This window comes from Myotis davidii, unplaced genomic scaffold (genome assembly GCF_000327345.1).
Source record: "Myotis davidii unplaced genomic scaffold, ASM32734v1 scaffold118, whole genome shotgun sequence".
NCBI classification, from domain to species: Eukaryota; Metazoa; Chordata; class Mammalia; order Chiroptera; family Vespertilionidae; genus Myotis; species Myotis davidii.
In genome coordinates, this window is record NW_006290441.1 from 2,683,796 (window position 1) to 2,701,180 (window position 17,385).

A 17,385-nucleotide genomic window follows, 5' to 3' on the forward strand; every position below is an offset into this window, starting at 1 on the left:
AATTTATTTTTAAGTTCACTAACTCTTCTGCGTCTTTAATTTGCTGTTAAGCCCATCCACTGAGTTACTGTCTGTTTCTCTGTTGAGATCTATTTTTTCATTATTATGATCTAGCTCTTTTGAAATCCTGTGTGCTAATTCCAATATTTGGGTCAACGCAGGGTTGGTTTCTGTTGATTGACTCTTCAAAGATTAATGTTTTCCTGTTTCTTTATATGCTGAGCAGTTTTGGACTGTGTTCTTGATATTGAGATACCTATGTTGTAGAGACTCTGGATTCTGTTAACTTCCAACAAAGAGCATTGAATTTTGGTTGTTTTGATAAATTCTATTCCCCTGTAGTATGCAGCAGCTTAAATCTCTGTTAGTTTTTTTAGTCCTAACTTGGTTGCTTGGGGTCTGCTCCATGCATGCATGGTTCCAGGATCATCCAGAGACTTGGACAGAGTTTATACATGGGTTGGGGTATCTCCTTTCTGACTTTCTCTGGAATTTCCCACCCTCACTTGCCAGCTGCAGTGGTTGCTTTATAGTCTGTATTCAGGTTCTTCAAGCTAGTAAGACTGGGCTTTTGTCTGAATTTTAGCCACCTCTCATGGTACAGACTGAGACCTCCTTGGCCAAAAGCCATAATAAGGGAAACCAGTGTTGTTACCTTCTTCCAAGTGTTGACCCTCCTTCCTCCTTCAGAATCTGCATGCTTTTTCTTCTTCAGTACCTTTGGATAGTTGTTCTTAAAAAAAATGTTTTGTCCAGAGTTCATTTATATGTGTAAGAGACTTGGTCTCATAGGAGCTACTTTGCCATAACTGGAAGCAAAACCCTCATTACAGATAAAAATTATTCTATTGACAAAGTCAATTACTATTTTTTGTTTACCTAGAAAGTAGTTATTTAGTAGTACATACGTTCTATTTTAGATTCTGTGAAAACCTGCCCATTTAGGTTAATCTGTAAGTGATCAAAATGTTTCCTGCTCAAATTAGAAGAAACACTTGGAGCTGTGGTTTCTAACCTTTTTGGGTCATGGGACTCTTTGAGACTGATGAAAATTGTGTTCTCTCCCCAGAAAAATGCACATATTAAATATAAACGTATTTATATTTAAACAAAATTTATATTTATACAAATTTTTATAAATCTTCAGAGACTTTGGCTTCGAAGCTTTTCAGCATAAGCATCCCTCATTTAGGGTTATTCAAATCAAACAAGTACCAACGGGCAAATAGCAATACAAATGTCAGTTTGTTTCTGGCTTGGTCAAAGCAGAACAAGTAAACAAAGAACCTATTAGAAAGTCTTTGCAAGGCATGCAAGCTTAAAAAAAAATCTGCTATGATTTATCTGAACTGTATTTTCCTGGTGGCAGATTCACAAAGATAGACACCTATTTGACTAATTGTAATCTAGCTGTTAGAAATGGGCCTTAATTTCGATATCCAGACCTACCAATATTTGTATACTCTGTATGTGTTGGGCAAATAATAGCTTATTATTTCTAGGACAATAGGACAGTTGTGGTTGTGATGTCATATTCCTAATATTGTTTAACTTTTTTCAAAATATGTTTTTATTCATTTTTAGATAGGAAGGGAGAGGGAAAGATAGAAACATCAACGAGAAACACATCAATCGACTGCCTCCAGCACGCCCCCTACTGGGGATTGAGCCCACACCCCGGGAATCGAATCTGGAACCTCTTCGTCCATGAGATGACATTCAATCCACTGAGCTACGCCAGCCTGGCTTGTTTACTTTTTCAAAGCTCTAAATAATTGAGGATTAGCTTGTGATATGCATACAGGTTTCAGGAGTTAGGGCTAAGGTTGGTGTTCTTGAGGCATTAAGTCTCTAGTGCAGTGGTTCTCAACCTTGGCTGCACATTAGAATCACCTGGGAATCTTTTTAAAATCCTGATTTTTGGGCCTTATCCTCCGGAAATTCTGTTTCTTTGTTATGGGGTGGTGCCACAACATTAGTAACAAAGAAAGAGAATTTCCGGAGGATGAGACCCAGAAATCAGGATTTTGAAAAGATTCCCAGGTGATTCTAATGTGCAGCCAAGGTTGAGAACCACTGCTCTAAACAGACTTTTTTTTTTAATAAAAAAAAATCTTAGTTTTGTGAATCGCTTTTGTCTATTACTTTTCTCACACTCTTTATAGGGTGGCTATGATAAACATGATTTGTTCTCAGAGGCCTCATAACTCTTCTTAGTACACCTCCCTTTTCCCATGCAGTGAAAATGCTATGCTCCTGTTGATAGGCCCAATCTAATACACAAAAGGATTTTTCTTTAAGGTTGGCACTCTCTGTTGTGCCTCTACTCAGAACCGGACTCTTTATCTTTAAGACTTCTTTATCCAGCTTGTTTGAAGAAGCGGCAGGAGGTGGAGAGGTGGTGGTGAGGACAGAGGATCTAAAGACCATTTCTCCCTGTAATTCATAGCTTCCCCTTCTTCTTTGTCTATGCAACAGTTCAGCTCATCATGTTTACCTCTGCTTCATCTTTTTTTTTTTTTTAATTATCTCCTTAAGTAATCCCCTTCATCATTTCAATGCTCATTTCTTAGGAGGCACTTCATTGCCATCTTAGGAAAATATCTTTTTCTAAAGGCTTTCAAATAGGGCAGTGGTAACTGCCCTGATTCCTATATACAGCATGTCCTCAAATAATGTAGTTTCATTCAATGTCATTTCGTTATAACATTGATGAAAAAATAATTGATTTTGGGCTGGGGCTACTGTCTGTGTGGAGTTGGCACATTCTCCCCATATCTGCATGAGTTTTCTCTGGATACTGTGGTTTCCTCCCACATTCCAAAGATGTTCATGTCAGGTGAATTGGCTTGTCTACATTGTCTCAGTCTGAGTGAGTATGGGTGTTAATGCTCCCTGCAATGGAATGGCGTCCTGTTCAGGGTTGGGTACTGCTTTGCTCTGTCAGATGGCCACCTGCAACCCTGAACGGGAATAAGTGGGTTGGGAAATAATGATCTTACTTGTTTGTATTAATCTTTCATATATACACACATATATACATATATATTCACACACACATACACACATATATATATTTCACATTTCAGTGTTTAATATTAGAAGTGTCTTGGGTCTTTATTTAGAAGTTTAGTGATGTTTTTGTGACCAGAAATAAGCAAAAGGAGCTTAATTCTCGTTTATATCAATTGTCCTATTGTAAAATTAGTTTCATTATACGTCTTTTTGCTTAAAGTCGCAGTTTCCAAGAACCTATTTTTGACATTAAGTGAGGACTTACTGTAGGTTCATACATTTTGTGGTTTTTGATGAGGGGATTTTCTAGTCTAATAAGGAAGAAATGAGCAAACTGACAAAAGTGAAGAAGCTTAGCAGGAAGAAATTCTTATCTTCTCTCAGAACTGAATACAGTTTAAAAATACATTCTGAGAATCTCAGACTGTAGACAAGATCATTATGTCGTCTGCTTGCTGTTTAATTACTTTGTACTGTAAGTGCAGATTGGAATGGGTGGGCTCTTTACAGGTGTCACTGAAAGCTCCCAGACCAGCTGTGCAGTGTTGTAGGGCTTTATTGCTACTGCTGGTACCAGCGGCCTGCTGATTTTGCGAGTGTTCTTTAGTGACGATTACCAAATGTCATTTAAGAGATGCAATTTATTGGAAAAGAGTTTCAGAAAAGTCAGTTTGGAAGAAGGGATCAGGAAATGGGAGGAATTGAAATTGTGGTATTTGCTTTACTAACAGAAAGAAAGTTGAAAATTGTCAGAAGTTGAAAATTATGAATAAGTGGGCTTACAATGATGATGGACAAAACCTGAGAGAATGGAAGTGAAGGTTTTGTTTTAAAAGCAGTAACATTATTAGTTTCTGGAACAGGTGCCTTAGAATTATTACAAAATATTCTTTAAAAAATGTTTTTTAGAGAGAAAAAGGGAGAGGAGGGGAGAGAAAGAGAGACAAGAAAAGAGAAGAGAGAAGAGGAGAAACATCGATCGGTTGCCTCTCACACATACCTTGACTGCGTATTGTACCTGAAACCCCTTTGGTGCATGGGATGACACTCAACCAACTGAGCCATACTGGCCAGGGCTAAAATATACTTAAAAAGATTTTTTTTCAATGTCTCTGGGATGATTTAGAGTGAAGGACTGTCTGACTTTAGGTCACCCCAATTCAGTATTGGTGAAGAATGCATCTTTCTTAGTAATCACCAGCCCCTTTGGGTTTCAAACCAACTTATAAAAACTATAGTTGGAACACAATTTATTATATCAACTAGGGCATGTGAACTGGATTCTACAAGTTTGTCTGAATAGTTAGACCAAATAAACTGAAGATTGGAGCCTCCCTGATATGAACCTCCCTGAGAATGGTTATTTGTATATGTTATTTTCCCTATATATATTTGATAGTAAGGTCCTTAAGAATAGTTGCTCATCTGGATTATTCTTAACTCCCACAGTACTTAAGGCCCTTGAATAGCATAAATAGATATAGAATTCAATTGCTCAATAAACAGACATAGAATTCAATTGAATTGTCCTTGATCATATTTCCTACATATTTTTCTATGGCTCCTAGTAAATTTGTTTGTTTGACATATTTAGGCACATTTAATTTGTTCCCTACTCCATAACCCCTAGGGAAAAGCAATATTTCGGGTAGCATACTTTTGGATAAATCACTAGTAACTTTGTAGTACTTTGATACTGGTTGAGCCCTTCATCCCATTTTACTATATTGTAATGTTTTTCAAATTGAGTTGTAACCATTAGTAGGTCAGCAATTAGCATATTTAGTTTTAATGATATAGAGCAGAAATTATGAGAGGTAAGTATTTTGTGAAATTTTTGTTTTAGGTAAATTTAGATATACATATGTGTGTGTTTATTGCTTCATGATGAAAAATTTATTTCATACTGGAGTCATGGTCAAAAAGTTTGAATCACACTACTTTATTGTAATACTCTGTTATTTCATTTGTCATATAGCATTATGCCAGTACATACAGGCTTCTAAAGCCAGGGACGGTGCCAGCCCTTTCATTTCCAGTACAACTGAAGGTAAAAACAAAATTGAGACTACCCAAAGTTTTCTGGTGCCTCTAAATATATCTCTCTGGTGGCATTTTGTGCCCTTTGACCTTCTGGCTTTCTTGTGCCTATTTGACTAGTAGATTTTTCACATTTGTATCCCTCTAGGTGGTGGGTTCTTTGGTTCTTCCTCTTTTCACGGTAATGCTCTGTTTTCAATATGCTGTAATGTTTTTAGGAGGAAGAAGGGGGAAACAAAGGAGAATTTCAGAAATTTTGAATGATTTTGAATTGATAAAATAGCTTGTTAGATTTTCATTAAAATCTGCTTTCTTGCTGTTCTTGAATCTTTTAGTTCCTTTGTATTTTTAAAGAGAGCATAGAAATGCATATTTCATTCTGACCTTAAAAACATTTATGCTTCAATGCTGTTATTAGTTAACTTTAAGCAAACTAAATATGGCATTCAGAAAAAAAGAGATGGATATACTCCTTTATCTTTCCTTGTGCTTTCTCCCCTCTCTCCCAAGAAAATTAACTGTTGGGTTTGTAGTAATTATTTTCATCTTAATGAAAAGGAATGATAGCTAGTGATGTCCAATATTAACCATGCTAAACTTTCAGCATCTTTACTTACCTAATAACTTTAATACCTTTCCTATTCTTAGATGGCTGGCATTTCTGTACTTGCTTTGCCTTTATTTCTGTACATTGCTGGACTACCAAGCTCAGACATTCATAATCCTGAGATTGCAAGGGACTTTGTGGAGATGATTTACTTCTTTCTTTTTCTTGTAGGTGAAAATTTTGAGCAGACACCATTAAGACGAACATTCAAATCTAAGGTCCTTGCACGATATCCTGAGAATGTAGAATGGAATCCCTTTGACCAAGATGCAGTGGGAATGGTTAGTATTTGTTAACCACAAATATGAGAATTTACAAGAGCAAATTTTGAAAAAGGGGTTGTATGTATATTGCTCATGACTCTGCATTTTGATCTGTATATCAGATATTCAGAATACATATATCAAAATACTAAAAGTCACAGTGTATTTCTATTGTGTCAGACAAATATATAGTAATGGGTCAGCAAACTCTTTTTGTGTGGTACTGAACTGTTGGTTGCTTATAGCATTGGGATTACATAAGAGTTAGGTTTAAAAGTAATCTCAATCTGTGTTATACATGCCTGAGTTATATGACAGAAATGACTATTTTTGTTTCATTATCATTTTAGGTAGGACATGTATAAAAACACTGTTACTTTTAACAGTCTTGGAGAGCCTCAAGTTTTTAAATGCCTAGTCCAGTGCTTATTTCATGTTATATTCTAAAAACACCTAGGCTTTGGGAAGTCAAGGTCAAGGCTAATGGATATAACATAATGTAGGTCGTTGTATTTGTTAATCCAGGCTGCTGGTAGTTTAGCCAGGATTGTGTAAAATGTAAATGGGGACTGATTGATTCAAGTCAATTTGATTAGCTTTCCAAGTTTCTTTATATAATGCATCTGAGTTAAAGTGAAAAAAGTACATCTTTATCCTGATTATGTCATCTCCTTGCTTTGTATGAAATGAGCCCCCTTTTTTCTATGAATAGAAAGAAGGTTTTATTGATGACAAAATTCTGTGAGCTGATAGAGTCTAAAAGTTTATTTTACTTTTAGATACAAAGTTATATCTATCTGATTTTTAGATATATTTCTAGCATCATTTCTCAATATGTGCTATCATGCTGCTTTCTTTTTCCTCCTTTCCTTTGTGCATTTTTCCTGTCCCTCAAATACCCTTCTTTTCCTTGTCTACCTGATGAATTGTAACATAACCTCATCTGTGAAGCCTTTTCTGATGTTCCTAGACTGAGTTGTCTGTTCTTTCTTCCCCTAGCACTTTGTATATACTTCTCTATAGCCCTGATAACCGCATTATCATTTTATTTACTTGTATATCTTACTTAGAATGGGAGACCTTTAGCACAGGTATTTAGCTGTGTGATCTTGATATCCCAAACACCCAGGAAGTGGGTGCACTATAAGTAAAGAAATAGTAGTGGGTGTTCTGAAAAGAGGGTCAGCAGTGAGTATTCTCACCACTTGTTCCTTTGTCTTTGCAGCTATGCATGCCCAAAGGGCTAGCATTCAAGACCCAGGCTGATCCCAGAGAGCCACAGTTCCATGCCTTTATTATCACAAGGGAGGATGGCTCTCGGACATTTGGGTTTGCCCTCACATTTTATGAGGAGGTGACTAGCAAGCAGATCTGCAGTGCAATGCAGACGCTCTACCACATGCATAATGCTGAGTATGATGTCATACATGCTCATCCTGCTGATGGCCGAGACCACAGTGACATGGAGGATGGTGAAGGCACTCCTGGGACCAAGCTGCAGCGCTTCAACTCCTATGACATTAGCCGGGACACGTTGTATGTCTCTAAGTGCATCTGCCTCATCACGCCCATGTCCTTCATGAAAGCATGTCGGAGTGTTCTGGAACAACTTCACCAGGCAGTCACTTCACCTCAGCCCCCTCCACTGCCCCTTGAGAGCTACATATACAACGTACTCTACGAGGTGCCACTCCCACCTCCCGGCCGGTCCTTGAAGTTTTCTGGGGTCTATGGGCCAATAATCTGCCAGAGACCAAGTACCAATGAGCTTCCCCTATTCGACTTTCCTGTCAAAGAGGTCTTTGAACTGCTTGGGGTGGAGAATGTGTTTCAGCTTTTTACTTGTGCTCTTCTGGAGTTTCAGATTCTGCTCTACTCACAACGTAAGTCAGTGCTTACTCAGCTCTCTTCTTGCATAAGCCTCCCTTTTCATATCGGATACAATGGGGCTGACTGTAAAGGTCTAGGGTTGTTACAATTTGAGCAAAACTCAGATCTTTTACAGGTATGTGGTAGATGGCAAACCAATGGACCATGAGAAGGATACCAGTTCTTTTTGTTGTTAATCCTCACCCGAGGATATTTTTCCCATTGATTTTTAAGAGTGGAAGGGAGGGAGGGCAGGAGAGAGAGAGAAAGAGAGAGGCAGGGAGAAAGAGAAACATGGATGTGAGAGAGAGACATTGATTGGTTGCCTCCTGCTCTGGCCCTGACTAGGGCCAGGGATCAAACCTGCAACCCAGGTATGTGCCCTTGACGAGGAAGCCATGAAGCCATGACCCTTTGGTACATGGGATGATGCTCTAACCAAGTGGTTCTCAACCTGTGGGTCGCGACCCCTTTGGTGGTCGAATGACCCTTTCACAGGGGTGGCCTAAGACCATCCTTCATACCAGATATTTACATTACGATTTGTAACAGTAGCAACATTACAGTTACGAAGTAGCAACGAAAATAATTTTATGGTTGGGTCACAACATGAGGAACTGTACTTAAAGGGCCAGAAGGTTGAGAACTACTGCTCTAACCACGGAACAACAGCAGCCAGGGTGCCAGATATCTTTTTTTAAAATTTAAACTCTTTATTGTTTAAAGTATTACATATGTCTCCTCCCTCCTCCCCCATTGACCTCTCCCCATCACTCCCACCCCTAGTAGATACCGTTTTTAAAAAATGGAGCTAGAACTTAAGAACATTGCAAAAGAACCAGAATGGAGGCTACCTGTAGATTGTTGCAGTTTTCCCTAGTTTGTACTTTATTGCCTCAAGATATTCCTAATTCACTATAGTACTTTAGCGACTTTGTATTACTGAATCTTTTTAAAGCATTGACTTTTGTTTTCACAGAAACTGTTCTTCTTTTGCCCTTGTATTTCACCACTTGTTTGCATATTATCTGGCTAAAGTATATAATCCAGTTATAGGTTCAACTAGTACAAACAAATCATTGACATTAGTTTTTTATTGCAAAAATAATGTATGCTCAAGGCATATACTTAAAACAATTCTAAAGGTAGTAAAATGAAATCTTCCCTCTTTCTCTCCTGTGGTTGCCACAGATCAAATTTTTTGTGTATTCCTAATGAAAATTATAGTTTTAAAAAACAAATAATATGTGGACAAACAATGCAGAGAAAGTTGTAAGATTTCTTCTTTTTTGATCTAGAGTTCTACCCCCATGATCTTTTAATTATTTTAATGCCCTCCTCCCAAATATTTTTTTTAAAAAATATATTTTATTGATTTTTTACAGAGAGGAAAGAAGAGAGATAGTTAGAAACATCGATGAGAGAGACATCGATCAGCTGCCTCCTGCACATCCCCCACTGGGGAAGTGCGCGCAACCCAGGTACATGCCCCTGACTGGAATTGAACCCGGGACCCTTCAGTCCGCAAGCCGACGCTCTATCCACTGAGCCAAACCGTCTTTGGCCTCCCAAATATTTTTAAACAATACACTATTTTTATGTAAACATTGAGTACACACGTGTTAATTTAATGTTAAAATTAAATTTATTGGGGTGACATTGGCTAATAGGGTCAGATAGGTTTCAAGTGTACATTACTATGATACATAATCTGCATATTGCATTGTGCACTCACCACCCAGTCAGATCATCTTCCTTGATGCATTTTTCTGTAGTGTAATAAAAATGTTAGAGACTATGGCTTTGGCTGGTAGTTCAGTGGTCTGAGCGCTGGCCTGTGAACTGAAGGGTCGTGGGTTTGATCCCTAGCCTGAGTGGGGTGTGTGCAGGAGGCAACCAATCAATGTGTCTTTCTAACATTGATGTTTCTTTCCCCCTTCCTCCCTTCCTCTCTCTCTTAATGGAAAAAATATATATCCTTGGGTGAGGATTAACAACAGCAACAAAATGTTATAAACGAAGTTTTAGTCCAGAGGTCCTCAAACTTTTAAAACAGGGGGCCAGTTCACTGTCCCTCAGACACTCCACACATGCGCACTGTGGGCCCGGGACGAGTCGGCTGCTAAGCAGGACAGGCTCGGCGGCAAAAACACCCGGTGGGCCGGATAAATGTTTTCGGCGGGCCACATGTGGCCCGCGGGCCGTAGTTTAAGGACCCCTGTTTTAGTCAATAATTGCTATATTTGCATTACTAGTTAAAAAAATAACAAAATGATTTCCAGGTCTTGTTCTTTCCTTAGCCATGAGCAGGGTGATAACTTTCAAAGCATTAGTAAGCAGATACAGGATTCTTTGTTAAACTTGTACCTAGTTGATACATACCAGTTTCTGTTCCTACTCAGTCTTCCTCATTTTCTGGAAAGCTTCTTGTTATAACTTCTTTATGAACCAAGCTGTGATTTTAAATGATGGAGTGGGTTTTTAGTACATGAAACCACTAACCCTTATGAAAGCTCATTTGAAGCCAGCCATTCCCGAAGGATGATTTTAAAATGTATGTTCCTGCGTTGCCTTTTTGCCTGAAAAAGGGACATACCATTTATGAATAGTAATTTTTTTAGTTTCAATTTTAACTGGTCCATTTTATTGGCTTTGCCAGTGTATTTATTACTCATTTAAAAATAATAAAACAGTTCTAGAAATTGCATTCTGAAGAAGAGCTAAACTTTGAGCACAAGCCTTCCCCTCCACTCTGTCTTTGACCTAAAACAAGAATTTTGAGTCATTAAAGTCAAGTCTTGTGGGTCTTTCAAGTTCTAGGGAAGTGTTAAAATAACGCCTTTGTGCTGTTCTCATTCAGGAAAGGTTGTAGCTTCTTATAGAATGCAGACATATCTGAGTGCTAAAAGGCCTGTTTGGGCTTCCATGCTGAACGAACGGAGACCCAGATTACTGTTCTTTTCATTTCACTTCCACTTAAGAGAATCTACTTAACATTCTGGTTTAACAAGGTGCTATTTATAATTTCTATAATATTTTCACATTAAATTTTATTATGAGCAGGGACCTGTATGTAGGAGGCTATATTTCAACTTGTGATCTGATGAGGTCTCTGACACCCACTAGGGATTCACATGCATACCCTTGCTGAAGTTTACCTGATCCTTTCTAAATGTGAAATTGTAATTTTAACTTACTATTTGAGAAGCAAGTGCCTCATTTTTGACTGTTTGGTTTGTGTGTGTGTTTTTTTGGCCTAGATTACCAGAGACTGATGACTGTGGCGGAGACAATTACAGCTCTCATGTTTCCTTTCCAGTGGCAGCATGTCTATGTCCCTATTCTCCCGGCTTCTCTCCTACATTTCTTAGATGCTCCTGTTCCATACCTGATGGGCTTGCATTCCAATGGCCTGGATGACCGGTCAAAGCTGGAGCTGCCTCAAGAGGTGAGAGAAATGTGGAGCTTGAGTGCTGATGCCCTTGGCCCAATCTAGGATTGGGAGAGAAGGGCTTTTGGAATATGCCCACTGTGGTGTCACCAAGTTTGTTTTCTTTTATTTTGGGGAACATTAATAACTTTCCAGGAAAAAAGTAAAAAACAATGAACATTTAGCTCGGTTTATATCATTCCAGAAACAATGGTCATTTTTATCACATGACATATCTCTGTGTTTATACAGTTGTGAATTGCCTTTTTCATACAGGTTTTCAAACACAGTACTTCACACACTTTTAAAGGTATTTATTAGAAACTCTATTTATTATATAAAACTTTAAACATATACAAAAGAGTAGCATAAGGAATTTGTATGTTCTCAGTGCCCAGAGCTTCAATAGTTATATGTTATATTTTATATTATTTTTTATTTCTGTACCTTCTGCCTCCTTTATTTTAAGGAAATCCACAAAATAGAATCCCATCTAATAAAAGAGCAATATGCAAATTAACCATCACTCTGTCACTCCATCACAAAGATGGCGGTGGCCATGGAGCTGAAGTGAGCAGGAGGCTTGGGTTGCCCCCGGGCACTGGGCTCTGCTCAAGGCTACAAAGTTTCAATTATAGAAGATAAATAAATCCCAGGAAAAAAAAAGAAAGAAAAAAAGGAGAGGCTGGGAGCTTGGGTCACTGGGGGGCGTGGCCAGCCTGAAAATGGCCATCAGCCCCTCACCCAGGTGGCCAGGCACCCCAGCGGGACCCCCTCACCCTGAAGGGGCTGTGGCCAGCCTGAAAATGGCCCTCAGTCCCTCACCCAGGCTGGCCAGGCACCCCAGCTGGCCCCCACCTGTGCAACAGGCCTCCATCCTATATAATCCTATATAATAAAAGGGTAATATGCAAATTGACCCCAACAGTAGAATGACTGGGAATGACTGGTCACTATGACACTGACCACCAGGGGGCAGACCGTGGAGCTCTGCTCAGCCACAAGCCAGGCTGATGGCTGCCAGCACAGCAGTGGTGGCGGGAGCCTCTCCCGCCTCCTCAGCAGCTCTAAGGATCTCTGACTGCAGCTTAGGCCTGCTCCCCACTGGCAAGTGGACATCCCCCGAGGGCTCCTCGGCTGCCAGAGGGATGTCTGACTTCCATCTTAGGCCTGATCCCCCGAGGAACAGGCCTAAGCCAACAGGTGGACATCCTCTGAGGGGTCCCAGACTGCGAGAGGGCACAGGCCGGGCTGAGGGACCCCCCTTCCCCCGAGTACACAAATTTTTGTGCACTGGGCCTCTAGTTTTACATATACTCTAGTAATCAGCTGTATATTAATAAATCAGTGGTTTTCTTTTACAGGCCACAGTTGATCTATAAAAGTTGACTTGATCATTGTGATTCTTGTGGTACAGAGTCAGCTTCATAAACTTTCCTTGTTCTGTATAGGAAGGCCTTGAGAAAATGCTTCTCTTGCTGTGAGGGTGGCCTGCTCTTCTTCCCTATTTTTAATACCAAAAGAATTGATTAAAAATTTGTATTTACATGTTTATTTCCTAGTTCATTTTAAATAAATTTAAAGCATGCTTTTAAATAAGATTGTTTTACTTTTTATTTTCCTACAATTACCAATAGAACTGGCTTACCTTTTTAGGTCATTTTGTGACTGGTATGAAACTAGCTGGGAAGACGGCTTTCCTACTGTGACTTTCTTTTTTTTAAAATATGCTTTTATTGATTTTTAGAGAGAGAGGTAGGGAGAGGGATAGAGAGATAGAAACATCAATGAGAGAAAAACATCAGCATCGATTGGCTGCCTCTTCCCCACTACTGGGGATCAACCCGAACATGTGCCCTGAATGGGAATCTAAAGGTGACCTCTTATTTCCTGAGTCGACACTCAACTGATGAGCCACACCAGCCGGGCCTTACTCTGATTTTCTTAGACATTAGAAAGGTCTGGGAAGAAGTCTTTGGAACATGACTTTCTCTCCTCCATCAGAATTTTTTGAGGAGGAAATTTTTTGGGTGTAACTGAAGAATATGAATAAGAGGACCTCCTGTATCTGAGCAGCATTCATGTTATTAGGCATATCTGGACAACAGGCTTGATGAAAATGCTGATAATTAGATCACATTTATGATATTTAAATTATAGTCAAATGCATCTCTGTACTCTTTTTTCCTCTCCTTTGGTTTTAGAATTAATATGTCTTCTTGTAGCTTTTTAAATTTCTGCCTTTTTTGCTCTTTTGATTCTGTAGAGCTTTGTGCTATTTTGGATGGGACAAGATTAATTAATAAAGGAAGAAAACATCTAAATGATGGGGAAAACTATTGGAAGTATTGAGTTTTTATACGTATTTGTCTACTCTACTGATAAATATAGGGTGTTCCAAAAATGTATATACACACTTTGAATAATTATAAAGGCAGTGTTTATTAAAATACATTTCATTTTCAAAATTGAGCTGTCAGCTGTTAAAATGTGGGTACATTTTTTAGGGACACTGTGATACATAAAGAGTAGATACCAAAGATTGGAGAACAGGGATTTTTTTTTGTTTATTCTAAACAAATGCATATTTAATATTGACATTTCTTCCTAGTAAACCTAATTATAATTTTGTAACGTCAAAATAAAAATAACAAAAATGGTTGAAACTGTAAAGCCAAAAAGGCATGCTACATGCATAATCCAATAAATAGGTCACTAGGCAACAAGCCAGATTTGTCAGTTTGATTTTAATCTTTGGCATTAGCTTGCTGTATACTTAGGGCAAGTTCTGTTCCCTCTAGGATCTCTCAGCATAATTTTTTGTTTTTAATGGAACGTTTTATTTATTTATTTTGTTTTATTTTTTGTTAATCCTTATCCGAGGGTATTTTTCCATTGATTTTTAGAAAGAGTGGAAGGGTGGGGGAGAGACAGAGAGAAACATTGATGTGAGAGAGACACATTGCCTGGTTGCCTCCTGCATGCACTCTGACCACCGGGCTGGGGATCTAGCTTCCAACTGAGGTATGTGCTCTTGACTGGAATCGAACCTGGGATCCTTTAGTCCATGGGCTGACTTTCTATGCACTAAGCCAAACTGGCTAAGGCTCAGCATCATTTTTTTGTGTGCTTCATATATATGTTTGTATGAAGATATTGCAAGAACATTAACAGTTTTCTTAGCAGGATTGTTTGAGAAACCTGAGAGTTCACACTGTTCTGGGTATTGAGGCTTTAACTTTTGCAGTTTTCCCCATTGCTGCATCCTTTGATTCTCCCTGTGGTCTATTTGGGAAGGAGTGGTGACACTGGGACTATAGAATACATGTCTGTACTTAATAAGCAATTATAGGGTTTCAGAGTCCCACTTCACCCAGGGGGCAGTTTCATAAGTGGATATTTTCTACATTGATTTTTAGCAGATGACCTCTGGGATATCTGTGTATTACCGATGGGTACACATAATGAATGGAGAATGATAATATTGCTGAAAGACAACTTTTGGATGTCTCATAAGTGGTATATCCAATATAATAAAAGCCTTATATGCTAAGTGTGTAGTTGTCCAGTCAGCCATTCAACCAAAGCGCAATATACTAATGCTATGCTAAGGCCACTCAACCGCTTGCTATGACGTGCACTGACCACCAGGGGGCAGACGCTCCAATTGGTAGCTTGCTGCTGGGGTCCGGCCTATCGGGACTGAGCGAGAAGGGCTGGACATGCCCTGGATCCCTCCCGCAGTCCCTCCCCATCTGGCCAACCTCCCATCGTGCACCAGTGCGGTCCCTCGGCCTGGCCTGCGCCTTCTTGCAATCCGGGACTCCTCAGGGGATGTTGGAGAGCCGGTTTTGGCCCTATCCTGCAGGCCAGGCTGAGGGACCCCACTGCTGCACGAGTTCGTGTACAGGGCCTCTAGTATATAGTAAAAAATTCTAACAGTGCACAAAAGCATAAAGAATAAAGTAAAAATTACTTCTAATTTTACCACCCAGAGATAACTACTTTCAACATTTTGGTGGGCATCCTGTGGTATATTTATGCTGCTAGAAGGAAGCTTTGAGGCAGTACTAGGGAAATTCACCTGGACTTGTGATAAAAGGCATTATCAGGGTACTGGGATCAGGCAAGCTTGATCTGTAAAAGGGACTTTATCACAAGGGTGGGGAATGTCCAGCCCTCAGGCCAAATAAGGCCCGAGAAATCATTTGGTCTGGCCCTGCCAAGGCATTAAGGGTGAGTTATTTAAATGTTTGACAAAATATAATAGGCTAATTTTTAAGTTGATAATTTTGGCCTGTGAATGATGTTATAAATATCTAAATGGCCCTTGGCAGAAAATGGTTCCCCATCCCTGATCCCGAGTGTAGAGTGTACATTCCCTGACCCTCCTCTATGTCAGAATTCATCAGTTGCTGCTCCATCTTTGAGCATCAAAAGTCTGAAAAGCCCTTTGTTTCTTTTTACACCAACACATGATCTCAGCTGTCCCTGAGCAAGTGAGAGTGCTGGGCTCCTTTGTGAGGCATCCTTTGTCCTGTCCTTCCCTTCTGGGTTTCATTGTCTGAGTTCAGGAAGGAGGCAATTCATCCACAGCTATGTGAGGAGAAGCAAGCAGAAGATAGGAGTAAAGAAGGGGGTGCTACTTCTATCTTGTGCCCTTCTTTCTCTCCTGCTTTCCCCCATCTTTCTCAGGATACTCCTTCAGTGTCTTTACCTAGTAATTTGTGGATTGGGCTTCCCTTCAGTGAATAACGTGGAGAGACTAGGACAGTGATGGCGAACCTTTTGAGCTTGGCGTGTCAGCATTTTGAAAAACCCTAACTTAAGTCTGGTGCCGTGTCACATAGAAATTTTTTGATATTTGCAACCATAGTAAAACAAAGACTTATATTTTTGATATTTATTTTATATATTTAAATGCCATTTAACAAAGAAAAATAAACCAAAAAAATGAGTTTGCGTGTCACCTCTGACACGCCATCACAGGACTAGGAGGTCAGGCTGGCTGTGATTTGGTGTTAGGAACTTAAGCTGGGAAAGGGCATTGTGATCTCTTGCAGGAAGAAATTTGGGAGAGATTTTGGGATTTTGGGATTTGGGATCCGTGTGGTCACTACCTCAGAGTAGTTAAGTCTTCACATGGCCTTTCCCAAGAAGGCAGGAGGTTAACTGAGGAAAACCGATCACTTGGATTTAGTGCCTCTTACAGAATACTTTTGTCCACCAGTCTGTTTTGCAGTACTCCTTGTCTCAGCTGAGGAAAGGGGTGCATGAGGAGTTTGAGGCACACTTTTGTTTGTCAGAGGCCTCCCTGTGATGGCAGGAAATAGCATGAGGCTATTCTATGAGCCTAGCAAGTGAACGGCCTCCTTTTTTTTACTTTGGTTTCTTATCTTTATCTCTTTTAAGCCAACTCTGCAAAGAATGGCTAGTGGAATCTACTCATAGGCACCTATCTCTCTGCATCTGTGAGGTGTGCCTGAGTGGCTTCCTCTACTCTAGCCACCTCTGATCAGGAGTGTATCTTCAATGTGTGGATATAGCATTTGGAGTTCATAAAATTCTTTACAGACGTTCTATATTTGGCTCACAGCATTGGGAGAAAAGCCAACCAAGCACTGTTGAGCGGATGCAATTATTTTTAGCTACCTCTGTTTCCTATTGCACAAACTGCTTTTTTTCTTCTAAAAAGAGGAGAACCCATGGGGTACATGCATTGTGCCTCTGGTGGGTCACAGTGCTTTCTTCTGTTAGCTGTATGGACAGGGCTAAGGAAGCAGGCAGGTTATCTTTATGCCTAGATAATTTAATTCTGTCTTTACTATCTTTTTAAATTATTTGTTCTGAAAGCATTTATAATTTTAAAGTCTTAATAGAATAAACAAAAATAGCCTATTTTTAGGTCTTAAACATTATTGGCCCTTTAACTTAGGCAGGGCTTAGAGTTGTTATTTTGTGAGATACTCTAGAAAGCTAAACTTACAGTGATTCTTCTCCTGTTCTTCGGCTCACGGATACAGGAACGTTTTCTTTTTTAGTTATAGATTGGTAGGCAGGTAATTTATGCATTGAGCAAATGTTTATTGAATGAATGCATGCACAGATATGTTAAAACATACAGTTTTGATAGATTGAGAGTTCGTGAAATAGTTATATTA

General features: G+C 39.4%; 1 protein-coding gene across 1 annotated transcript in view; it reads left to right on the forward strand.

Annotated features, from left to right (window-relative positions):
* The first annotated feature begins 4,914 nt into the window (after positions 1 to 4,914).
* DENND5A (DENN/MADD domain containing 5A) overlaps positions 4,915 to 17,385 on the forward strand; it is a 47,951-nt gene continuing 35,480 nt past the window's right edge. Inside the window, exons 1-4 of the mRNA XM_015563742.1 lie at positions 4,915 to 5,065; positions 5,834 to 5,943; positions 7,151 to 7,808; positions 11,055 to 11,242. Of these exons, the coding sequence (XP_015419228.1) occupies positions 4,930 to 5,065; positions 5,834 to 5,943; positions 7,151 to 7,808; positions 11,055 to 11,242 (1,092 nt within the window). The 5' untranslated portion in view covers positions 4,915 to 4,929. The remainder of the gene's footprint in view (positions 5,066 to 5,833; positions 5,944 to 7,150; positions 7,809 to 11,054; positions 11,243 to 17,385) is intronic.